Genomic DNA, 26,004 nt, shown 5'->3' with positions numbered 1-26,004 from the left:
GTCTAGACTCTTATACTAACTTAGTATAAGCATATTTTACATATGCATAAACATTTATGTTTATTATACAACCAATACTGCAATGGTTAAATTATAATGTTTTATTTAATACATATATAGTTCACTATATAATAATTTTGAAATCCTGCATAAAAATTATATTTAATAATATCAACATCACTGATATCTTCATAACTAATTGTATTATTATCTGTACGACTGTACATTGAATTTCGTCGTGTACACACTACACAGTACTCTATACAAAATAAAATATAAATATGTAAGCGCAATATAACAGTTTAGTATTTACATATTATTTCATTATAATTAATATAGATTTTAGCGCTAAAATATTTGACATGATTCTTCCATGATGAAAACATTACCAACTCTATGGTGATTGGTTGGGCTCGTCACTCCGTGGTTCAACGTTCAACCATTTTCTTTTGTATTCTTGTCCATGACCCATGTCAGGCGAATGTCGAAACTAGAACTTGCTTTACGGTTTTCTTAATCTATAAAATATACTGTATTGTAAATACTAAAAGTCGGATATTTTAATGTTCTCGCCGTTCTCGGTTTACACTGTTTTATAGTGTTTTCAATTCTCATTTCATAGATATTATCGTCAATCAGCATAATATCGTTCCAATTTGTAGTGTTTGGTACTTCGATAGTTCGATCACCATTCACCATCACATTCTCACGACAATAATCTTACTTTTTACTAAAAAGTTTTTACGTTTCTTACTGTTCTCCGCTTTTCTAATATTCTGTCAAATAAATAAAGTTTAATTTTTATTTTTATTTCCATTTAAGTGTCTTAAGTTATACCTAATGCCTATCAACCTAACCCTATAATAATTTTGTTATTTTGTTTCTATTATAATTAAAGGCACATTTAAATTCGATCAATTATTGCTAAATTATTGGATTGTTGTGTAGGTAACATATAGTTATTATATTATTTCCAATAGCTTCAAACTAATCATGATGAACGGAAGTGTTGGTTTGGTAAGTACAAATACTCTTTTTTTTTTTTTTTAAATATAATTTAATAGTGTTTAGTTATATTATTAATTATTATCATTTAATAAGTAGATATTTTTATTTTAAATATATTTAATGATTCAAAATTATTTTATTATGAAACATTAAGTCTAGTTTTGTAAAAACAAAATAAAATAAATAAGAATGTTACTATTATATAGGCAATTAACCTTTACAAGTTATCTTAAATTCATAGTTTCTATGATTAGGTAGTTGTTACTAGATTTAACAAAACTAAGTATTTCTCTCTAAATTTTTTTTTTTATTTATGTAAACATCTACGGTGTATTTGTATTTTATTTATACTTTATTTACCAATCACAAGTCTAGTAGTGTAACTTCTTCAGCTGTCGTTTAAGTAAGTGTGAGAGTCCGTTAAATGTTCTCTTTTGATGCTTTCCATTTATGTATAATCTGTAGAGGTTTTCTTAGTTTTTTTAATATTTCAATTACTATTTGTAGTAGTATTATATTTATATATTTTTAGCAGATCGATGGTCATAATACCCCTTTTACCAGAGTGATTAAAATGCTGTTGCCTGTTTTATATAAGTAGTTATTATCATAAATATTACAAACTTTGATACCTATAATCAGAATAAATTTTAAATTTCATTTTATGAACACTTTCAGACAGGTATTTATTATAAATTAATTATTGAAGTTTTCAACACCATACAACTTCACTTATCATTATAAACCTTAAGTTGGTTGTTTAAAGTAAATGTTTTAAACTAACCTAGTATCAAAAACTTATTACCTAACATAATAATATTAATCATAAAATTCAATTCATTGTCAATGTTAAAATAAACTGCATTACATTTTTAATTGTTTTTAATATTGATTAATTGTATGATTTGTTTAAACTATGATATATCTACTCTTGTGGCTACATACACAGACAAAATAAAGTACAGAAAATTAGATATTTTGTTGTAAAGATTAAGTAGAAAAGTGTGATTTTATATACAAAATTAACCTGATAATCTTTAAACATAGTTTCAAATATTATGAATATTTTGCAAAAATTTATTTTAATATTGCTTAGGTATAACCAGTGTCGTATTTACGGGAAGGATCAAGGGGATTAATTCTCTCCCCTCCCCCATAGGCTATATAATAGGCAACATTTTTCGAAGTCCTAACTTAAAACGTCTAGCTTTAAAAGCGGGACTACTGAATAAAATCATATCCCCCCCCCCCCATGATAAAAACCTAAATACGCCACTGGGTATAACATTGAGAATAGTTATGCAGAGTTGCATAACAAAAAAAAAAAAAATTGATTAATTGAATAGTTCACAAAAAGTGTAATAGACTAATAATGCCACTAAATCATTTTTAAGGGACCTACCCCACTATTGATGCATTGAATAAGTAATTGTTTATACAACCCGTCATTAGTATAGTTTAATAATATAATGTAACTATTTAAATAATAAAAAATAATATTTATATTAATCAAATGTATTAACGTATTTAATGTATTATTTAGCAACAACAACCTTTTATTAGCTCACTATCAACAGCTAATTCCAACAACTACCAACCTGCATCCGTCTCTGAACCAGTCATGTCAAATGGTACAGAAGAGGAACCAGAAGCTAAAATACCAAAACATGAAGGTATTGTATTTTTAGTTATTTTTAAACAATTTAATTATTATTTTGTTTTAAATTAAGGTACTGAAATCCCTTTTTATAGACAATAAATGTTCTGTCTTTATATTTATATATTTATATGGGTGCATATTATATCTAATAATTTTATAATTAATAATTTCTTTGTAATTCAATATTTTTTTTTAGGTTTAAATAGTCTCCATATCTACATATTAAAAACTGTTATAAATCAATTTGTAAATATTGAAAATAGAAAATTCCATGTTCATGATAAAAAAAAAATAGTAATTAAATAAATTTATATTTGTACATGGCTTAATTCAAAATCTTCAAACTTGAGAAAATAACTTGACATATTATAGATTTTTATTAACCAACTGTTAGGAGATGGTTGTTTCTAATACAAATTTGTATTTTTAAATATTTATGAAATACATTCAGAATAATGTTAATCTATTCTATTATATATTATTTAAATATCAGGTTGACTATTTTTTAGTCAAAGTTAATTCTATTAACTCTTAGGAAATATAATTATCTATCCTAATAAATAGATAAAATGTCACATATTTTAAAATAAATCAAAAAAATATACTCTAACTAATATAATCTTTACCAGTTAAAACTAATCAATATTCTTTTTTTTTTTTTTTTTGAGATGTTCCAGGCGGTTTACTGATAGCACTAGTCTATACGCTTCTCACACATCAAAAGATTAAATTACCTAGTTTGTAGGGAAGGGTGTGTACAATACTTATAAACATTTATTTTCATGTAATTATTTTTTTTTATGTATATTTTACTAACCTTAGTTCATCGAAAAATGTTCCATTTTATTAACAAACAGAACAGAGAGCTATTTGTGACTCAATTATGTTTGGTATGCTAATATTTGCAAATTGAACCATTATTTTATGATGTATTTGTTTCTCAAAATTATTATTCTTTCCCTCGTCAAAAAATAAAATAATATTTAAATTGTTTCACATTAGGTTATAGTTTAATATTTATTGAACTATGCATATGTTAGAACTCAGAAAAAAAAATATTTATTTATCAGAAAATCATCATTAAATATGTTAATACAAATATTAAATTGCCAGTGAAAAATTCATCAAAATTTCCAAAATTTAGCAACTTTTCTTCATCGACGACTTAAATCTTAAATATTATCTTAATAAAGTAATAGAGTAGGTTTAAAATACTGTTATATCATGGTTGCTAAATTCTTTTTTTTTTTAATGGTTAATGGATGCAGGTAAATTTTCTAGAATCATATTATTCATCCAAAATGTTGTGTTTGTTTTGGATCAATTGATTTCAGTTTTGGAGTTAACTTTCAAATTGGTCCATTTGGTAGGCCTGTGGTTGTTTAAAAACGTTGTAAGTATAATTGACGACTAAATTAGGAGAATTTAAACATTTATCTACTTTATATTTTATTTTGGTTTGTTTTTGTTTTCGTCATGCTCTTCTGTGTTGTCTCCGGACCAATATCCCTCTACTAGCAAGTGCAGCCACCTGAACAAGTCAGGCCTACTACCCGTTGCGGTTAAGGTCTCTAATGGAAACACAATGTTTGCTCATACCATAATGGTGTTATTTGATACATATTAAACATTCAGCAAATAACATATTTAAATTAAATACATTAACATTTAAACAATTAATACATTTCCTATAAATTAGTAAATATTATTTCCTCCTATTCTACATTGTATTTAAAAACATTTTTGCTGTTTGTTTATTAAAAATATAGTTTTTGCAACTTTTTATAGATAATTTTAAAGAACGACATGTTTTAAATATTTAGAAAATTAATTTAATTGTGTTTATAATTTTTTCTTATAACTTATAAGTGAAAAATATATATTCATTTATTTGCTGAATAGTATTTTATAAAATTATAATTATGTCAATGCTTAAGATATCTTAGTTGCATAAATTATTTGATATATATATACATAAAATAAATTATATTCTTTTTCAGGCAATATTTAATTCTTACTTAATTATTCTTAAAAAATAAATCATCTTGACGTTTTATGTTTATATCCTCTTGAGTTAAATTATTTTATTAACATGTTTTTTCCTTTCAGTGAATGGAAATGCATCATTCACTACTGCACCGTATGATTTCAATCAAGTTGGAACTTTAATCTCAGGTACTTAATTATTTACTTACCGTAATTCAATTTGAATAAGTTATTAGATTATGTGTCATTTTAAATAACTTAATTATTTAATTGAGTCTAATACTCTATATAAGTTGTATTTTTTACTAAAATATCCTATAAGTTTAAAATGGTAAAAATATTAATTTTTTCTCAAACTTGCTCAGTTAAAATATATTCAAATTATTCAATTATTTATGTTTTATATGATGGACTTGATTATAAATTATACTATTTAAATGCTTAATATTCATGTTGTTATTCTTATATTCAGAAATTATATTTTGTGGATGTTGTTATAACACTTGTTGTTATTCTTATACTCAGAAATTCTATTTTGTGGATGTCAGTATAACACTTGTTGTCTTTCATCTTATTATTGAAAAACTGCTCTTTATATTTTATATTTTGGTTCTAGTGCTATAGATTATTTGATTCTAAAAATTACATAAGATAATATTGTTTGATTGTGGTATAATGTTGAATAATTATATATAATTTATAGGTCCTGGTTCAAGACTTGGTATTTTAGGTGCACTTGCTGCTCCTTTAATCAAATTAAGTACAGAACAAAATGAAGCTGTTGCCAAAGCCAAAAAATATGCTATGGAACAAAGTATTAAAATGGTATTAATGAAACAAACATTAGCCCATCAACAACAACAAGCCAAGTCATTCCATCGTCACCAAGCTTTAATATTAATGTGCAGGTCAGTTAAATGTTCACTACAATTTTGTAGAATATTTCAATTCAATAAATAAACAATATGATGTAAAATAATATACGATATTGAGAGTTGGTTGAGACTAATATCTTTTATTGTGTTTCCCTAATTAGTGATTAATTTGCTGATAAGATCTGATTGTTTTGAAATTATTTCCATAACTTGTATAAATTGTATTCAAACCGATAAAGTATATTAATTTGACATATAATGTTTAGAGTGTATGTTGGAAGTATTAGTTTTGAACTTAAAGAAGACTCAATTAAACAAGCGTTTTCACCATTTGGTTGTATTAAATCAATTAACATGTCTTGGGATCCAATTACTCAAAAGCACAAAGGTTTTGCATTTGTAGAATATGAAATACCAGAAGCTGCTCAGCTTGCACTTGAACAAATGAATGGAGTAATGCTTGGTGGTCGAAATATTAAAGTTGTAAGTATTACATACATGTTTTTATAATCTTATAAACCTATACTTTGTCCAAGATAAGAAACACAGTCGGCGGCCGTCTGGTGGGTAGGAGCATAGCAATACTACATAGCAGGTGTATAGATGGATGACTCTGTGAAGGCAACAAATGAGGGTTGTTACCTGAGTGCCGCTGATGAAAACTGGTCACTGCTAACTGTGTTTCTTATTTTCAACAGAATAAAGTATTATTGCCTGGTTAAGAAAAAAATGATATTAATTAGAAGTTTTTCAGTAAAATCCATTAAAATATGTATAATACTGTCTTTGATTTAGGTTGGGCGTCCTAGCAATATGCCACAAGCACAATCTGTCATTGATGAGATTCAGGAAGAAGCTAAACAATATAATCGTATTTATGTAGCCTCTATACATCCAGACTTAACTGAAGATGATATAAAAAGTGTGTTTGAAGCATTTGGCCCAATTAGGACATGTAAACTTGCACAAGGTAGTACACCAAACAGACATCGTGGCTATGGTTTCATCGAGTACGAGGGTCGTCAAGCGGCTATTGAAGCAATATCTTCAATGAATCTTTTTGACCTTGGAGGCCAGTATTTAAGAGTTGGGCGTGCCATTACTCCTCCAAATGCGCTTCATGTAAATTTAAAATATCTATAAATTAATAAGATACATATTTTAATAAACACATTTTCAGGGTCCTTCATCTTCAAGTCATATGCCAACAGCCGCTGCTGTTGCAGCTGCAGCAGCTACAGCAAAAATTCAAGCGATGGATGCAGTTGCTACCAATGCGGTTTTAGGTTTAAGTAAATTAAGTTCTCAATTAGGTGCTCAAACAGCTGTCTTACCTGGTTTACAACAATTACCTACTACATTAGGTATAACTCCTGCTGTTCCAGCTGCTACTATACCACCGCCAGGAATTGCTATACCACAACAAATTAGAGCTCCAGTACCAATAATACCAGGTAACTATTTTTCTATTCATACGTTTTGGTACTCAATAAAGCAAAGAGATAAAATATAGGTATTGTTTTTTAGGTACCACAGGATTGAGTCCAGTTATTCAACAAGCTATACCTCCGCCAACACTTATAAATCCTACGCAATTAGCTGCCCCTGTAATTCCAACAGTAACAGCAGATGCACAAAAACGGGCTGATCAACAAAAAAAACAAGAAGAATTACAAAAAAAATTATTGGAAGAAACTGAACCTCAAACATTACAACAACAAGAAAATATGTCTATTAAAGGACAAAGTGCTAGACACCTTGTTATGCAAAAATTAATGCGGAAAACTGAGGTAAATATAATTTTAGCATTTCACTAAACATAAGGGAAAAAAATGTAATTATTTATGGTAGGCGAAAAAAAAGCCCAGAAATATAAATATAAATGTGAACACATGTATACTTTACTCCTAATTAGTAATTACCGTGTAACTATGACAAAATATAATAATATATTAGGGGGACAGAGTGGCCGCTCGACTAAGGTGTCGGTTGTGACACGCACCGATGCCAGTTCAAAACCTCAGCTATAGGCGGCATTTTTCTTTGGGCAAGTCATGGTGTCCGGAGAAAAGTGCTGCCATCTTGGAAAACGTGTTAAAAACCTACAGTACCCTTCCACTGAGTAAAAACCACCCAATGGCCTAGGTTGCTGTGGGTTAATTAATAAAAAAATATATTTTAATGAAAATAATAATAAATTGTTAATTGTATAAAATATAGATTGTAAATAAAAATAATTATGAACACAATATTATGTATACGTCATGATATATTGTATTATAAGTTATAAGTGAACACAGAAGTCGATTAACGCAAGTCACAAAAAGTAAATTTTACAGGAGACAAAACAAAAATATTTGTTGCAATGGACTTTTATAGTATACAAATGTATACTTCAAAAATATTATTTTGTATTACTTTTCTTATGTAAATGCTGGACATACGTTTCCATACTCCTACAACAGTTTAGGACAATAGTTAGTATAGGTACTTCTTGGTATCTATGCATTTATTGTATAAAGGACTTATGTTTTAATACCTTTAAAAAGATCACAAAAAACATATTCTGATTATATAACTAACTCAAAATTTCAAAAAATGGACTTGCGTTAGTTGACTTCTGTGGTACGGAACTTATAAATTATAACACAATATATTATGATTTAAACATAATATTGTGTTCATATTTATATTTCTGGGCTTTTTTTCTGTGATTCATTATTTATAAATAGTAATGAAGTTGAAAATCGTTTTGACACAAACTTTCATAGTAACATTGAACAATTGTATTTATTTGTTTGTTTAAAATGTTAATATAGAGTAGAGTTGTTATACTCAGAAACATGGTTGGAGTTGAAGATGTAGATGACAGTTTACAAGAAGAAATTCAAGATGAATGTAGCAAGTAATTAATTTTTTTTTTAGTTTACAACAGGTTGATGTTTTGATAATATACTATTATTTTTAAGTTTTAATAATTAAGAATGTGGTATACTACGTAAGTTATATTGTTAATAGTTTCCAGTTGCCTTTTATGCTTAAGAGATCTAAAGAAAAAGGCATCCAGTTGAACCAGTGACAATGTGTGTTGGCACAATAGCACCGCTGCCTTATTCTGCTCAGCCACTCAATTCCCCACTTCTTATTAATAATTTATTTTATTTGCTTATTATTATATTTTTTTTATAGATTTGGTGTGGTTGAACGTGTTATTATTTATAAAGAAAAACAATCAGATAGTGTAGATGATGATTCAGATACAATTGTAAAAATATTTGTAGAGTTTACACAGATGTCAGGTAATTTATAAGAATGGTATAATTCTACTTTACGGCTCACCTTTTTTTTTTTGCAATTTTTTCATGAGAATAAATTATGTTTGATAAGTGGTAATATAGATAATATAAGGTAATATTAATTAATGATTATTATTTTTCAGAGGCCGAACAAGCTCGTGACTCCCTAAATGGTCGATTTTTTGGCGGACGTTTAGTTAAAGCTGAACTTTATGATCAAGCATTGTTTGACCATAGTGACTTTTCTGGTTGAATCAGTTTAAATGTCCATTATTATAATTATATGTATATTATTTTACTTCACTATTTAGTTATTTTAATATTAACTCAAATATATTATATAACTAATTATTTTATTATGTATCTATAATATTTTGTAAATAAAAGATTTTTTGCAATTTTTATTAATTTATTAACGATTACTACTACGGTAATGATATATTATTCTAGTATCTGTAAAATTATAAATTTTAGAGAATTACTTAACGGAATGGTGAAACTCCTATATATGATATGTACACATTATTTATTAAAACTTAAATATTGACTACATTATTTACATATTCACACAAATTATGGATACCTATTATAATGTATTACATTTTCATATCTGATTAATATCAATATCAGTTATCAAATGTTATTGAAAGTTAATAAATTCACTTAAAGGCCAAGAAGCTTAGTTTTTATAGTTGACTATTTTTAGCTTATTAAAATTATTTTTAAAAATAATAAGTAACAAAGTAAAGTGATGTAAATGAGAACACTTTCCTAAGATTTATTTACACAGAAGTTAATAATAATTACTTATTGAAATAAAATATTAAATATGTGCAATTTTGTACTAAATTTAGTAAGAACTGCAAGTTATATAATTATTAGAAATTACATAATAAATAAATAACATTATTTGTATCCAAGAATAACTATTATTTTCTATCAGACATTATTATGACTACTCAAATTCAAAAAGTATATCAAAACATAAATAATACACAAGAACCTTATTTTTGCAATACATTTTACAAATGAGTTGTTGACTAAAATTTATTTAATTTTACTTTTTAAATTTCCAGGTTGTATTTCAAATTTTTCGGACATATCAGGAAATCCTTTACTATTTTGTTGACATTCTGTTTCATTAGTAGAGCCTGGAAGTCTAAATTTCTGTGCAATATTCTCAGCATTAATTTTCTTCATATTTGCAATAGCTTCGTTATGAGCAATTTCCTCTTGAGTTGGTGGTTCATCACGTCTTCCTCTTAACCACTGTGACCATTCAGGTGTTGGAACACCTGTTTCTTCATCTACTGGAACAAACCATCTTCTTGGCAATCTACGGCCCCCTTGAGGATCGGCTTCTAACTCAAAGTATTTATTACCTTGTGAATCAATACCAATTGGTTTTTCTTTCAGTTTAGGTTGAAGAGATTTTAAAAAATTATCAAATACTATTTTCCACAAGCGACGTTCAGAGGGCATATTCAATTCGTCAACAATATAAATTTGTTGAATTAGTATTTAATTAGTGAATAAATAAAATAAGCAGCAATTTTTAAACCCTAAAGGCTAGAACAGCATTCACCTGCAAAACGAATAACATAATAGAAGCATAAAATTACTGATAATCTTATCACAAAGTACAATATTTCGAAATTACCATAGGGCATATTATTCTAAGACCGTGGGGCATAGACTATGGACTAAGATATAATATTATGGTAAATCCACATTGGTCCGTGTCATAGACATACCCGTATAAATTATGTCTATGGAAATAATTTTTCTATAATATATGAAATTAGTATTAATTAAATAAAACTCACTATTATTTTGTCAGATACAAAATATCTGATTACATTTGATTAGTAATTTATTAGTGCCAAGTTTTAGTGTTTTACTACTTACTAATAGTAGGTAGTTAGTGATGAGTGTGAAGATGAGGGAACAAAGCTAACTAAGCCCTAGGGGACTATATTTTCTCGGACGACTAGTGATAACAATACTTGTATGCACGGTTGCGTTTTATATAATTTCAGGCGCCCGCCGTTTGTATTGCCATCAACCACAAGATGGCGCCATAAAATTCACCTTTATCATTGTGACCATGGCCGAAATATACAGGTTATTACCATAGATAATAAAGATCTTCATTATCTATGGTTATTACATATAATCATTGAACTATATTATGTTATCATATTATAGTTCAATGCATATTATAATTGACCACGATTTAAGATAGTAAGTTGCCCAACGAGCTATAAGACGGCATTGGATTTAAATCCACGAATTAAGATATACTGGATACGGAACGCAGTGCCTTATATCAACTCACATTTCGTCATAATATAGTCATTATATATATTTTTATTGTATAGAGGTATAACCAAGGATTTGTTGGATAAATCCACCATGGGTAAAACCCACGGACTACGATATAACTTGTTCTATGTTCTATGATACAACGGACTGGGTCACTGGGAACGAGCAGCTTATCAGTGGCTTTGAAAGTATGTACAAGAGGCAAATGCGGGGGGGTCGCAATCATTATTGAGAGTTTACAGCGCCATCTGTATAAAACACGGACTGAGATACAAAATGTGACGCTAAATAAAACCACTGGTAGCGCTAAAAACATTCAATTATCAGTGTTGATGATAACAGAGGAACCTTTTGCGGGCAGCTCTATAAATGCAATAACGTTGTATACATGACAAATTAAATAGGTATGACAGCAACTCGTGATACGCATGTCTGTGACGTAAGCATTTCTCCAACTGGCTGAGCGGTGGAGTAATGGTGGAGTCTTCGGCGGCGGCGGCGGCTATTTGCGGCAGGGGCGGCGGTGGACCAATGAGAACCGGAGAAATGGCTACGTCACAGTACACGGCTGGGCGGAGGGTGGGTGCGCGATTAATTGTCATGGTTGTATAATATATTTTCAACCATGATTGTGACCGTTTATCGTACAGCTGTGAAACGGTGACGTGTAGCGAGCACCCATGCCCATGCGTGATTTTTAATGTTTTAGATGGTGTTCCGAAAGGTGGCGCAAGTTTTAATCTACACATTCGGAAAGCCAGGACAATTTTTAATTAGATGTAAATAAATCTAAAGCATACACAGCTTTCGGAAATATAGTAATATGCGACAGACCGTCCCGTGGGACCGTTTTTCACACGGCCGCGGTACGGGTGGGCGACTTTATTTACTGATCTTTACATTTATTAGCCACCATAAATTGTTAAAACGCGAATTATAATAGAAGTAAGTACTATAAATACTTACCCTCATGTCTGTCATCACCTTTTGGGACAGTAATCATGCTTCGATTTTCTTCAACTGCATCCTTTCTTATTGGAAAGTGAATATAGTTGGTACTTTGGAAGGTCAAAAAATAGCTTTCATAAGTGTTATGAAATAAACAAACAAAAAATTAAGAGGATATCAGCGCACTATTTGTTTTCTCTCACTGACCCATGTGCAACATAGACGAAATGCATTTGCGCAGAATCGTTTTTTGATATGTTTTTAAGTAATTTTAGAGTGCCTACCTATTTTTTCACGCATTGCAAAAAAGATTGAGAATAATATTTTTGAGGGAATGACATATCGATTTGTCTAAATATTGTTTAAAAACAATTTTTAACGTAAATTAAATTTACAATAAAATATAAATGTTAATAATATTATATTGTTTTAAATACTTCGCGCAAACCTAAGATCATACCCGGCGTATAGGTATAGTTTAAGCAAAAAGGTACGTATTAAACTTGGCGTGGTGAAACGAAGACGGCCTTTGGACTGTTCGGTCTCGCATATTTTATACATTGCGCTTTTGGGATTAAACGTATAAATGCTTCTACGTCACGCAGTTAACAGATTTTCCGTGGCAATAAATATTTAATTCAAGTCTAAAACGTAAATGTAAAATAGTAATAATATGAAAACAAACTTACGCGTAAACATCGACTCTTCCGGTGAAACCTAGCTATGGTATCACAACGAGATGTGCGAGTTAAAACTTACATTATGATTAACGAACTGTCCGTTTATATTGATGGCTTATTATTTTTTTGTTCACTGGAATTATTAGAATTGTTGATCGACGCCGACGAATGTTCGACAGTTGACGATTGCCATAGATTATATAAAATATATTATTTACTATGATAAATCCATAGAACTTATATATTATACCATTGATTATAAATACTATTTATAATCTATGATTATACTCGGTACCTATAGCATTGAGCACGGTCTTAGAAGATCTTCTAAGACCGTGGCATTGAGTATAGATAGTATCTATATACATATATATGACTATATCTATACTCAATGCCTATAGGAACGGTCTATTGATAAATCGTATGTTCTTTTACAGAAATCTTTGTGATCGTTGCAATGTACCTATTCTGATTTCAGTTATAGTTCGCATGCCAAATTTAACTAAACAAACTGGCCCTCAAGTTTATAGACATTCTAATGCATTCGCCCGCCAGTGCCCCTAGACACAGTGTTTGAGAAGTTATAATATGTTTTGGTGCTTAATGAAATTACAATATGAATTATTATAAGTTACCTATGTAGATACTTGTAGGTACTTGTCCAAAACTCGACTACTGAGATTTAAATAAAAAATTGTGAATTAGGTAACCTATTGGCAATTGATCTATTATAAAATAGAAACTTAACCTACCAATAAAATCATTATATAAAATAATTAAATGTGATAATTTGAAGACAATTTCTTAAAACAACTAAAATATTTTTTTTTAATTTAGTGTTATAATCTAGTTTAGCGCCAACACAAATATCTCAATTTTTTTTCGGAAACCTATGTGTTGCAACCAGTTATAAGAAAATGATGCGAAAATGGATGTCAATAAAACTTTATCTATTGGGTAAAAAAGCATGAAAATTTAATACAAGGCTCCTATTATACTGTTACAATGATATTTAAAAAATATTAAAAATCCTTACAGTCACAGCTTTTTTTTTATAAGCATTTAAAGTTCAAATCTTGACAAAAACACAGAAAAATCACGAAAATTAGCAAATTATTTTGAGTTGAGAATTCATAAAAATTTTTCTTTTGAAATCTAAGGTTTAAAAATTTAATACAAGATTAAGTTTATCTACCTTTATCAAAAAAAAAGAATGTCTACAAGCAAATCAAATTAAATTTTTATGAGCGTTTGAAATTCATATTTTTACAACATTTGATAAACACTCGATTTCTCATGCAACGATTTTCTTATTTCGTTGTAATTAAAAAACGAATGACTGTAGATTTTTGATAATTTCACTGAATGTTTATATTAGCATTTTCTATACACCAAAAAATTTTGAAAATATTTTGATTCTTTTTGAGCTGTTAACGGGCATTGTCAGTTTTCAAATTTTTTAGTTTTTTTTTTTATAATTATTATACAATTATTATTAAAAATTTAATGCAAGGCTCCTGATATATTGTGACAATAACAGTTGAAAATATTAAAAATACATATGCACAATTATAAGCATTATGGTTCGAATTTATCAAATTTAAAATTTAATGATTATTTTGTAGTTATAAATGTATAAAATGTTTAACTTCTATAGCTAAGGAATGATAATTTAAAACAAGGTTCCACGTAAATATGTAAATATATAAATTACTTTATTCACAATAATATCCTAGGCTGACTGACCGTTTTCGCTCAGAACCATTTTTCTTATACAATGATATTACCTATATAATTTTATTCAAATTTAACACCATCCATTACAACGACCCACTTGTAACCTACTGTACAACACACTAGCGATATCCACTTTTTATTTTTGCTTTTTAAAATGAATTTGCCTGCAGGCGTCTATGTTTCCCTTCCTATTTTTCTTAAATTAATTTAACTCAAGTTAATTAATTATTAAATTGTATAAACATTGACCATCTGCAGGTAGCATCTGAATATTTTTAAAATTTTTTATTTTTGTATAGGTGATGAAACGTTCAGTTCTTAAACAAAAAAAACAACATAAATATCGATACTACGATACATAATATGAAACGATTGCCAACTTACATCTATCGACTATCGATCTGGCGGTTTAAACTCGTCGTGTGCGGCAATGATCAACGATCTGCGTGGGAAAAAAACTCATCTAAAACACAAATCGTGGATTCTCACGATTTCACCAAATTGAATTGATTTGTCAAAAGAACGATCTATCCATGATCGATTCAAAAGATCGATACATCCATGATCCATGATCGATTCGAAAAATCGATTTAAAAACCTAACCTAAAATTCACGGATCACCCGTTTGGCTCATTCTATCTTTTTTGGATTGAACCGTGCCCGACGACACACAACATATCCTCTACTCCACTGTTTACGGCTGCTACTTTAACTGTTATACATTTTTTAAACCACGTTTTCATCATCGCCATGTCCGGATAAATGTTTTCATTTGTATTCCACTACTATCAACATCCACATCAACTCGGTAACATACTAACTATTAACTAACGTGTCAATATGATGTAAATAAAATAGTAACGTATAATGTACATTACGTCCAGTAAAGCCCGGATTAAGGATCAATTGGGCCCCGGGACACCATTCACTTAGTGGGCCTTTTTCAACTTAAACTTCAAAATAATTGTATCATTACATATTAACGACTTTATATTATTGTATAATTTTTTACTATACAAAAAATATACAGGATGTATATTATGTCATTGTACGCGGCTTTTTTTTTTTTAACAATTATGGATCGATGATATGGAATTTCGTTAAAACAAAACAAGACATGTTTCTCTATTTTTAATAGACAATTTTTTATAACATATTCAACATTTTTAAACACGCAGTTGCACCAATAATAAAATCAACTTCATTTTTTCAAATGGTAACCACCATATTTTTTGAAGGATTCTGGTAAAGCTTTTTTTCTGAACATTTTGAGAGTAAAATGATCAATTTTTGTTCCCTATGTTATTAACTTTGGTCCTCTAAATTTTAGTATAATATGCATTAATTCTTTTAACTGAAATACCTAATTTACAAGAGCTAAATATTATTTTCTTATAACTACCTTTTTATATTATAATTAAATCGGTAATCTAAAATGCTCAAAAAAAAAAACAAACAAACAAAATTGTTGGCAAACATAGTTCATTATTTATAATAATTTTTCATGATATAAAATTGAGAACAAATTTATTTTATAATTTACCTACCTTCTTACATAGTTTTTTTTTTTTTTTTAAACTATTGGACGCGTTAAAAAAAATATATTTTGGGGATAAATATGGGCCCCGGGACCGTAACCCCCCTTTTTCCGAGCTTGCGTCCAGTAGTAGTATTTTTCCAGCTGGAACTCTGAACATTGTGAAATGCGCTACATATGATATAACAATATTATTCATATTTAATTATTTATTTATCTACAGTGTGCACACCTTCAGTGCCACTGGTCTCGTGGGAAATCACAGAAAATGACTCATTGAGGTCAGATACTGTAGACAATTTTGCGTACACAACAGCCGCAATCAACAACAATTATATTTTGTAACTGTTGGTCTGTTGCCAGCTGAACATGGATGATTAACCGCCTATCCACGAACGGGACGACCACCGCCTACTGTGTACACTGTACAGTCCGATGATTAATGATAAAGATACAAAGACCACAATTAGTGACAAGCTGGAGTAACTCGATTACATACACGAGAATGATTCGTCTACGGGCAGCGCTTTTCATGAAGGCAATCGAGCAGAGAATTGTTGAATGCATTGATAACGCAGTCCGTACCTCAGTTTCAATAACATGGGAAAAAAGGTTTGAGACTTGGACTACCTATAAGTACTATATTACATTTATTTTATTTGTCATTTTATTATCATTACATGCAGATTGACCTATTGCTAGAAAGTCAAAACAATCGTCTTCCGTGTACAGTCTGATGATTATTGATAAAGAAACATGGGCCACAATTAATGAAAAGCTGAAGTATCTCGATTACATACACGAAAACTGTTGTCCATGAACGTGATAATTTGACTTGTCCATGGACAACCGTTGTTGTGCAGGTAGTCGAGTAGAAATTTGTTGAAAGTATTGAAAATGCAGTCCGCACCTCAGTTTAAAAACTACGCGAAAAAAAGTTTAAAACTTTGGCTTTAAGTACTATATTACATTTATTTCATTTGATTGAAAGGTTGCCTTGAACGTAATAATTTGATTTGTATTGCAATGCTAACGCAATCTGCACTTCAATAGCGAAACACGGGAAAAAAGGTTTGAGACTTGGCCACTTAGGCTATAAGTACTATACTACATGTATTTTATTTGTCATTATATTATAATAACATGTAGATTGACCTATTGCTAGAAAGTCAAAACAATCGTCTTCCGTGTACAGTCTGATGATTATTGATAAAGAAACATGGGCCACAATTAATGAAAAGCTGGAGTATCTCGATTACATACACGAAAACTGTTGTCCATGAACGTGATAATTTGACTTGTCCATGGACAACCGTTGTTGTGCAGGTAGTCGAGTAGAAATTTGTTGAAAGTATTGAAAATGCAGTCCGCACCTCAGTTTAAAAACTACGCGAAAAAAAGTTTAAAACTTTGTCTTTAAGTACTATATTACATTTATTTCATTTGATTGAAAGGTTGCCTTGAACGTAATAATTTGATTTGTATTGCAATGCTAACGCAATCCGCACTTCAATAGCGAAACACGGGAAAAAAGGTTTGAGACTTGGCCACTTAGGCTATAAGTACTATACTACATGTATTTTATTTGTCATTATATTATAATAACATGTAGATTGACCTATTGCTAGAAAGTCAAAACAATCGTCTTCCGTGTACAGTCTGATGATTATTGATAAAGAAACATGGGCCACAATTAATGAAAAGCTGGAGTATTTCGATTACATACACGAAAACTGTTGTCCATGAACGTGATAATTTGACTTGTCCACGGACAACTGTTTTCGTGAAGGCAATCGAGCAGAGACTCGTTATAAGTATTGCTAACGTATTCCGTACCTCCATTGCGATAACAAGAAAGAAAAAAAAGGCAAGCAGAGACTTGAGCTGTGTAAGGTAAGTAGGTACTATATTACTAATATTATAATATTATACTTAGTCTAATGCATGTAACCATAAACCATACGCTAAATAAATAAAACTAATATTATTACATGTATTTAAATTTTTTTTGTCATTATATCATCTTAATTCATAACATTCTCATTGACCGCCTATTGCTAGAAAGTTGGTTCCCTCTTCTGTGTACAGCCTGATGATCATTGATATAGAAACACAAGCCACAAGTAACACTACATTAAAGTTTCTCGAGTACATACACGAGAATGGTTGTCCTAGGGTGTGATAATTTGATACATCAAACGTCAATTCTTTTCTGGTGGGTAAGCGAGCAGAGACTTAAGTTGTGTGAATTACGTCCTCCAAAATTCCTCCAAAAGATTTTCATTAATTATTATGCTTGTCACTTGATATTGTGGAATATTAGAGTTAATACACATTTCAATTGTTGAGATAATTATCATGATTTTTTTATTGGTTGTTTTTCATATTTTACCAACTTATTTGCTTTTTAAACTTAACTCATACAAAGTAATTTTTTGTTACTTCAAAATTGGCAAAAAATTATAAATAGCCAAATAGGTATACACAATTATTTCATCATCACGTATTGAGTAGATTATTTTATTCTGTCTATAATATTTATGCAAGTTTACCAGTAGAAAATGTCATCTAGTTGTTATTTTTCTTATAAATTGCAAAAAATCATATGAAAAAAAGTCTGAAAATGAATATTTATGCAATACCAATTTATAAAAATATATGGACTTGAAATGTTTCCCTAATACTGTATTACCATTTTTAGATATATAATTTTTATTCATAGGCCCATGGCGAGCAACGATCTTGGAGGTAGAGTTGCTGATGTACAAGTGGGCTTTTGTAATGAGGCAAAGGCTATATAATTATTATTCCCAGGATCATAGATAGGTACCTAACCATTGAATAACTTGATAATGAAAATTATATCCATTCTGACTATATATCCAATTGATATCCTTAAATAAAACAAATCATAATATTATCTTAGTTTAAATCACCATTTATATTAATTTAAACAATCAAAGCATTATTTCAAATATAAGTACTTATCCTGTATACAGATGCAAAAAAAAACATACAACTTAGTAAAATCAATACATTCATCGCTCCTTTCAGAATCTAAAAGGTATAATTTATTCATTGTTTTAAGTTTATCTCGAAATTTATAATTGTAGGTAAAGATGAACTAAAGCCCAAGGTGTTCCTTCTTGTCAGCAGTTCATCCAAAATATAGGAACAAAATGATATTGGAAAGTATGTACATTTTTTATTTAGGACTTAGATAATATCTGTACCGAAATTATCTAATATATTGTAAAACCAACAGGCAACATTATATTTTATGATAGGCGATAGCTACTGATAGGTACCTATTGGCTATTAATATGTAACTGTCTTGGTGTTGTAGTTTTAAAATACCTACTATATTTTATAGTTCATTGTTCAATCGTTGTAGTCTTGTAGACACAATCTTGTACTTGTAGGCACAACCATAGATATATTATGTCTATAATTAAATATAAATACTTAAGTTTAGGTATATTATATAGGTAATTCATAATATTATAATTATTAACTCTATTATGGCATTTTTCACAATTTATTTTTGTAATAAAAACAAATATATTGTTACATAGTGGTTTGAAAATGAATACAATATTAGTTCATTATTACGTTGATACAACAAATATTAAATAACAAATGCGTAAAATTTCAATAACAATTGATTCAAAATAAAATAAAATTATACTCAATTTAAACATAATCATTACCAAGGTAGTGAATAATAACTAATAAGCTTAATTACTGTACAAAACTCGCATAGGTACTGCGCTAATGACGAATTTCTTTCATGCTCGCACTGCTCGATGTCAACAACTACATCTACTAAAACAACGCATTGGCAAATAATAATTTATGTCATTAATTAAATGAGGTTTATTAATAATTTCGCTATGGCACTGGCCACAGAAACACGATGGGAAAGTGCCGTGTACAAACAGTACAACCAGTGGTGTCTCCTTAAATCGTAAGATGTTCTGTTTTTGCTAATGAATAAATACATTTTGTTAATTGCTTTTAAACTGATTATACAGACAATTGATACAAACATAGATTATATGATAAGCATAAAGTTGTTAAGTTTTTGTTTAGCGGTATTCAAGACTAAAATGTTTTCTCCTCCCCCACCCCTCCTCACGAATTGAACTGATGCTCGGTCAAATTTTAATGTGGCTTGAACGACCACAACAGTACATGTCACATGTGTCCAAGCAATATCAATACTATAGTCTATACCACTTAACTATGCGAATGGACAGTCGGGCAGTGTACGAGTACTCTTGATGAAAGAGATATGTCAACAACACGGCTTAGATGTTTATAAACTCGTAGCTGACTCCCTCGAATTTCAATTTACCCCAAACCCGGGACCCGATCTTCCAGAAGTCACTAACTACGTAAAATCGACCCAAAGGTCAAATTCTACCACCGCTCCTAGTCACAACATGCACACGACTCCCGGCTTCATCATGAAGCTCCTTTCCAAGCTTCCCAAGAAAAAAGCTCCTGGTGAAGATCAAATATCTAACACTGCTCTACGTCTCCTTCCTAAAAACATGATCTTGGCTTTAACCAAAATCTTAAACAGTTGTATCAGGCTCTGCTATTTACCTACAGCGTGGAAAAAAGCCACGGTAATCTCCATCCCTAAACCAGGTAAAGACCCTACTAAACCTGACAGCTACAGACCCATAGCTCTACTCTCCTCCATCCCAAAGCTGTATGAAAAAATCATTTCATTCGAACTCCAAAGGTACCTGTCCTAAAATATCAGACCAGAGCAAGCTGCGTTTCGGCAAGACCACTTCACAACTCAACAACTAATAAACCTATTTATCACAATCGACAAAAATCTCAACCGCTGTCACACAGCTTCGGTTTTTATTGACGTTGAGAAAGCTTTTGACCGTGTCTGGCACGATGGCCTCATATACAAAATGTCAACAATGAACACCCCAATGCACATAATTCAAATAACTAAATCATTATTAACAAACCGCTCTTTCCAGGATAGACGACGAACTATCTTCTCCGCGAAATATCCTAGCAGGTGTCCCTCAGGGTTCCTGCCTTGCCCCTGCTTTATATTTAATCTATACAAACGACATCCCGATCACTGAGAAGGCATCCCTTGCTCTCTTTGCGGATGACACCATGTTCCATACCTGCGACCACAACCCAATCAGAGCGAAAATCCAACTCCAGAGACAGCTCCAACTAGCCTCTGACTGGTTTAAAAAATGGCGCCTCCGCATAAATGCATCTAAAACGATTGCTATATAATTTGCTGGTATAATTCATATTTTAATTATTTAAATGCGTTTGCCTGCGGGAGCGCACGTTCCTTTTTCAATTTAACTCAATGGTTTTTTTTATATAAATATTTTCCACATTGATGACCTGGTGGTCTCTGAATAATCATTATTTAATGAACTAATTATTGTGAATAGTTTTTTCTGTTTGAAATCTTGAAATTGTAGTTTACATTCTTTAGTTATTTTAGATTCTGAGGGGAGCGATGAATGTACTGATTTTACAATGATGTGTGTTTTTTTTTAATATTTAATTTAATATTTTTTTTTGTGTCAGTCATCACTTTTTAGGACAGTAAGAATGCTTAGATTTTCTTCAACAGTATCTTTTCTGATATGAAAGTGAATCTAGTTGGTACTTGAGAGGAGAGTCAAAAGTAAAAATTTCCCAGTAGTTTTCAAAAGCGACGTGAAGAACAAAAGAAAAATTAAGGGAAACCGGGAATTTTTACGCAAAATCTGCTTTTGAGAAAATCGATTTTGGTTTTTGGTGCAATTCTAAAACAAATGACAGTACGTACATGAAATTTTTACTGAATGTTAATATTAGAATTTTCAAAATATTTTGACTTATTTTGAGCTGTTTACGGACATTTTCAGTTTTCAATTTTTTTTTTAGTTTTTTAATAAAATTTTATTTTTTCTATAAATATCAATAATATTTTGTTTGTTGGTTAAAAAAGCTTGAAAATTTAATAGAAGGCTCCTAATAAAATGTTTCAAAGGCAGATGAAAAATATTAAAAGTCCAGTCACAATTTTTTTTATAACCATTTGAAGTTCAAATATTGACAAAATACGTAAAATTCACGAAAATGTGCAAATTATGTTAAATTAGAAATTCAAAAAAATTTTCTTTTTAATTCTAAGATTTGAAAATGTAATACAAGATTATTCATAAGTTTATCTATCTTTATCAAGAAAAATAATGTCTACAAGCAAATCAAATTAATTTTTTATGAGCGTTTGAAATTCATATTTTTACATTTGATATACACTAAATTTCTCATGTGACGATAATTTTTATAATTCAAAAACGAATAACTTTAAATACATTGAAATTTCACTGAATTCCTACACACCATAAAATTTTGAAAATATTTTGACTCTTTTTGAGCTGTTTACGGACATTGTCAGTTTTCAATTTTTTTAGTTTTTTTTTCTATAAATATCATTAAAATTTTATTTGTTGGGTAAGAAAGCGTGAAAATTTAATGCAAGGCTCTTGATATATTGTTACAAAAAACAGTTAAAAATACATAGGCACAATTTTTTTTTTTTATAATCATTTAAAGTTCGATTTGTTGTTTTGTGTGTAAGGCAAGGAATTTCATTTAAATATTTTGTACCTGTATGACTAAATGGTTAATTTTGTCGTATGTGAGTAACAAAGTACACAACAAGTAGACCTTTTTAGTGCATATTTTGACTATTTTGGTTTTAAAGCCCATAATATATTTTATTTTAAGACTATATTTAAAATAAAAAATGAGTGCGTGTGGTTTCGTCGTTTTTATGTTTTTGATTGAGTTAGTTGTTGAAAAATACTTGAACTGTTGTAATGTGATAGTTATAATAAGGGTTGTATAAAACTGTATTTGAGTGAAGCGAGAACATTTTTTTTTTGATTTTATGTTAAGGTTATATTATTGACATGATCTAACCGCGTCATGAAGGCGTACACCCAGGAAATCAGGAATACACCACTGATAATTAATGATATTATGTTATATTTTTCATATCACCTATTATTAATTTTTTATTCAAACAATCATACTAAATACCTATTTAGGTGGCATAGTGCAGCACACACAATATGTTGTGAGTTCAAAATTTGGAAAAATTACTACGAGTTGGGTATTTGCATGGTTGTCTTGTTTACAACTCAGCATATTGTGTACAAAATTTGTCGTAAGTGTATAGTACATATTTAGTCTGCTAGACGTCGGTGCGTTTGTTGTAGTGCATGTGTTCTACGTGATATGAAATCACAATATTGCCGTTTTCCCCAACAATTATTACGAAAATGTCACTTACAACCATGAACTAAGATAGTACTTATAGTGTAAATCTACTTCTAAGTATTATCTTAGTTCGTGCTTACAACCACGATTAGAGACATGACTTAAAAGATATCTTGTGTGCACTATGCCATATAATTTAGTTCTGTATTCAGATTTCACTGACAGCTCAGGAATTGGTGACAATCGATTTTAGCCATTATTGTAACTATTCTCTAATAATAAATTATTTTTCTAATTTTTTTTTTTTTACTAATAAACATACAATAGTATAATCGTTATAATAATATTATGATGTTTTATAAATTGTACACATGATGAAGTCAATATTTTTGTACAGGATTCAAATATTTTAAATTACGTATAGTAACTGTATTATTTAAATTTATCTTTTATTTAGTTACTTTTTTATTAAAAAAAAAATTGACAAATTTAAGTTAGATATGTGGGTGCCTACAAAGAAAACCTTTAATAATGCCCCAATGTATTTTCAATTCCGTCGAAAAGGTGATTTTTGTATTTTTAGTTTTACCAATATGAAACAATTATACTCAAAAGAAATACATGAACCTTCATTAGCTACACTATATTCGGTGAGTACTTAACTATGAATATTAATATAACTTAAAAGTTATTTTCATAAATATACGTTCACAATAACTTCATAATTAAAATTAAACGTTCCAAAATGGATAATTTAAACTTTTTTTCAGTCTGAATCATTTTTAAATTTGTATAATAACCAATATAAGTTTTATGTACAGAGATTTATGGTAATTATTGTTTTATATGCCTAGCCGACCAATAAAATTGAAGTTGATGTTAAAAACGTTGTTGGATTTTTGGAAAATATTGTAGAGACATATAATGTAAATTATAATTTTTATCCAGACAAATTGAATATTAAGGCAGATCTGGCCATAACTTTATCTGAAGATTTTCCACCATTTAAATTGGAATTGGAATTAGAGTTAAAGGATGAAAATATTGTAAGTATCGATTGTATACCATTGCAGTTCATATTAGGAGTATTGTTTATAGTTCAACTGAACAATGGATATGATTACACTTTACAACACTATAATATTATGTATTATACATTCTATACTTATATGTTGGTTATTTTGTCGCATATGAGAGAAGTGATGAGAGTTTACCAGCAATATGCTAAGGCCTAAGAAAGTATGAAACTAAAAGGTCATGGTGTCATGTCTAGTAGTATAACATGGTAGAAAAATATATCATCAGTTTTATTTTAGCCATGTTTTATACTAAACATTGGATATAAGTCATATTCTATGCTTTAGGTGGTTCATGGCTAGGTTCGTTTATCAATATTGCTTTCACAAAAAAAAAAGTTTGAGTTATAAAATAATTAAGGGCCGTTCTTACAATGTCCGGTAAAGTTTCGATTAACGCTAACCGACTGATAACGGATTTTATTACCGGCAGAATTTGTCCGGTTAAGTGTCTATTAACTTTAATTGGACATTGTAAGAACGGCCCTAAATAGATTTACCGGTTTTCTTTGATACCTTATTTTTGTTTTTAATGTAGATCATGATATTTGTTCATGGAACCCTTGCAGACTAAATTTTTACATTTATTTTTTTTACATTACAAAAATTTCAAAAAATTATTTTTTCCCTTAAAATATTTTATATAAAATAAATACTTGTTAGTTTCTGAAAACTGCTCTCTAAATTCTTATGCCCATATTTATCTATGAATACTAAGTTGTTATTTACTTAGTATTTTAAAATAAAATAATGATACTCATGCACATACCTAATGTTGTTTTTTTACGTTTTGTACATAGTTTTATTCCACATTGACTTGCCCATTATTGAAAATAATAAAACAATTAAAACAAAACCAAGAAGATTTATTTAATATTATTGAAAAAAAGGATTTGGAAATATCTGAATATAAATTAATAGGAGGCAATATTACACATGGTCTGTTTATTTTATGACTCTAAGAAGTTAATGTATTCAAATGTTTATATCATAGTTTATTTGATTTTGGATAGAAAATATTAAGACAGATATTTTTGAGAAAGATAATTTCTTTATGAATACACTGCTGAATCATAAAGATTTATGTAATGAAAGCCTACATTTATATGAAATATATTCATCGCCTCTAATTGAACAGCACAATACCAGGTAAAAAAAAGTTGCTTTTCTTTTAAACATTTATAAGACCAACAACATTATACTTTTAAAGATATTCTGATGAACACAACGAATCAAAGAGCATATGCATTAAGGAGGAAAATCAAGGAATTCAAACAATTAATTCAAATAATAGTATTGACCATAAAGCCTCAAAAAGTTCAACTACGGTAGAAATTACACAAAAATCAATTAATGTTAAAAAGCGGAAAATATCCTCTTTCCTAAAAAATCTTTGAAATTATTATTGAATATGTAAAACTGATGTACAAAATACTATAATATTTTTTTAATCAAATCATTTATTTGCAACAAAATAGAATATTTAATAATTGGTTGGTCCAACCAATTATTATTACACATTTTATAAATTTTACATGTACGAAATGCATATTATCTTCAAAGAGAAAATATATTTTTTAAGAACCAGTCTCAATGTATTT

The 26,004-nt window shown here is 29.2% G+C and overlaps 3 protein-coding genes and 1 long non-coding RNA gene across 17 annotated transcripts; 3 read left to right on the top strand and 1 right to left on the bottom strand.

Annotated features, from left to right (window-relative positions):
* The first annotated feature begins 453 nt into the window (after positions 1 to 453).
* Positions 454 to 9,229, top strand: LOC132942441 (poly(U)-binding-splicing factor half pint). Of its 9 annotated transcripts, none has more exons than XM_061010818.1 (12): positions 454 to 1,017; positions 2,552 to 2,681; positions 4,778 to 4,843; positions 5,358 to 5,562; positions 5,796 to 6,012; positions 6,325 to 6,651; positions 6,710 to 6,821; positions 6,894 to 6,983; positions 7,057 to 7,319; positions 8,349 to 8,434; positions 8,719 to 8,828; positions 8,969 to 9,229. In XM_061010818.1, exons 1-12 carry the CDS (start codon positions 994 to 996, stop codon positions 9,076 to 9,078), a joined length of 1,740 nt encoding a protein of 579 aa, XP_060866801.1. In that variant the 5' UTR covers positions 454 to 993; the 3' UTR covers positions 9,079 to 9,229. The 9 variants fall into 9 exon arrangements, with proteins under 9 accessions (XP_060866801.1, XP_060866802.1, XP_060866800.1 ...); XM_061010822.1 differs by lacking the exon at positions 454 to 1,017 and adding exons at positions 3,337 to 4,061; positions 4,187 to 4,235 and having other exon boundaries at positions 6,710 to 6,983; XM_061010824.1 differs by lacking the exon at positions 454 to 1,017 and adding exons at positions 4,003 to 4,061; positions 4,187 to 4,235 and having other exon boundaries at positions 2,577 to 2,681; positions 6,710 to 6,983.
* A 350-nt stretch (positions 9,230 to 9,579) lies between these two features.
* On the bottom strand, positions 9,580 to 12,184 carry LOC132942442 (NADH dehydrogenase [ubiquinone] 1 alpha subcomplex assembly factor 2). 6 transcript variants are annotated; one of them, XM_061010826.1, is made up of 3 exons: positions 10,734 to 10,826; positions 10,486 to 10,611; positions 9,580 to 10,410 (listed from the first exon to the last, which is right to left on the bottom strand). In XM_061010826.1, the coding sequence occupies exon 3, from the start codon at positions 10,305 to 10,307 to the stop codon at positions 9,873 to 9,875; it is 435 nt and encodes a 144-aa protein (XP_060866809.1). In that variant the 5' UTR covers positions 10,308 to 10,410; positions 10,486 to 10,611; positions 10,734 to 10,826; the 3' UTR covers positions 9,580 to 9,872. The 6 variants fall into 6 exon arrangements, with proteins under 6 accessions (XP_060866809.1, XP_060866811.1, XP_060866812.1 ...); XM_061010828.1 differs by having other exon boundaries at positions 10,486 to 10,594; positions 10,652 to 10,815; XM_061010829.1 differs by having other exon boundaries at positions 10,486 to 10,594; positions 10,734 to 10,752.
* A 2,965-nt stretch (positions 12,185 to 15,149) lies between these two features.
* Positions 15,150 to 16,843, top strand: LOC132942315 (uncharacterized). The gene is made up of 3 exons (XR_009664275.1): positions 15,150 to 15,323; positions 16,416 to 16,664; positions 16,739 to 16,843. It is a non-coding gene; the product is annotated as an uncharacterized LOC132942315 (long non-coding RNA).
* Positions 16,844 to 23,404: 6,561 nt separating this feature from the next.
* Positions 23,405 to 26,004, top strand: LOC132942632 (uncharacterized). The gene is made up of 5 exons (XM_061011194.1): positions 23,405 to 23,977; positions 24,182 to 24,373; positions 25,204 to 25,342; positions 25,417 to 25,552; positions 25,614 to 26,004. The coding sequence occupies exons 1-5, from the start codon at positions 23,828 to 23,830 to the stop codon at positions 25,798 to 25,800; spliced, it is 804 nt and encodes a 267-aa protein (XP_060867177.1). The 5' UTR covers positions 23,405 to 23,827; the 3' UTR covers positions 25,801 to 26,004.

The sequence above is a fragment of the Metopolophium dirhodum genome, chromosome 4, assembly GCF_019925205.1.
Source record: "Metopolophium dirhodum isolate CAU chromosome 4, ASM1992520v1, whole genome shotgun sequence".
Classification (NCBI taxonomy): domain Eukaryota; kingdom Metazoa; phylum Arthropoda; class Insecta; order Hemiptera; family Aphididae; genus Metopolophium; species Metopolophium dirhodum.
The sequence above is the reverse complement of the archived record's forward strand: the minus strand, read 5'-3'. Positions and strand labels throughout refer to the sequence as shown.

Coding starts and splice junctions, on each gene's coding strand:
- LOC132942441 (XM_061010817.1), top strand. CDS start 994: ATGATGAACGGAAGTGTTGGTTTG. Junction 5,563..5,795: donor GCTTTAATATTAATGTGCAG/GTCAGTTAAATG, acceptor TATAATGTTTAG/AGTGTATGTTGGAAGTATTA. Junction 6,013..6,324: donor GTGGTCGAAATATTAAAGTT/GTAAGTATTACA, acceptor TCTTTGATTTAG/GTTGGGCGTCCTAGCAATAT.
- LOC132942632 (XM_061011194.1), top strand. CDS start 23,828: ATGTGGGTGCCTACAAAGAAAACCTTTAATAATGCCCCAATGTATTTT. Junction 23,978..24,181: donor CATTAGCTACACTATATTCG/GTGAGTACTTAA, acceptor TTATATGCCTAG/CCGACCAATAAAATTGAAGT. Junction 24,374..25,203: donor AGTTAAAGGATGAAAATATT/GTAAGTATCGAT, acceptor TTTTGTACATAG/TTTTATTCCACATTGACTTG.
- LOC132942442 (XM_061010831.1), bottom strand. CDS start 10,307: ATGCCCTCTGAACGTCGCTTGTGGAAAATAGTATTTGATAATTTTTTA.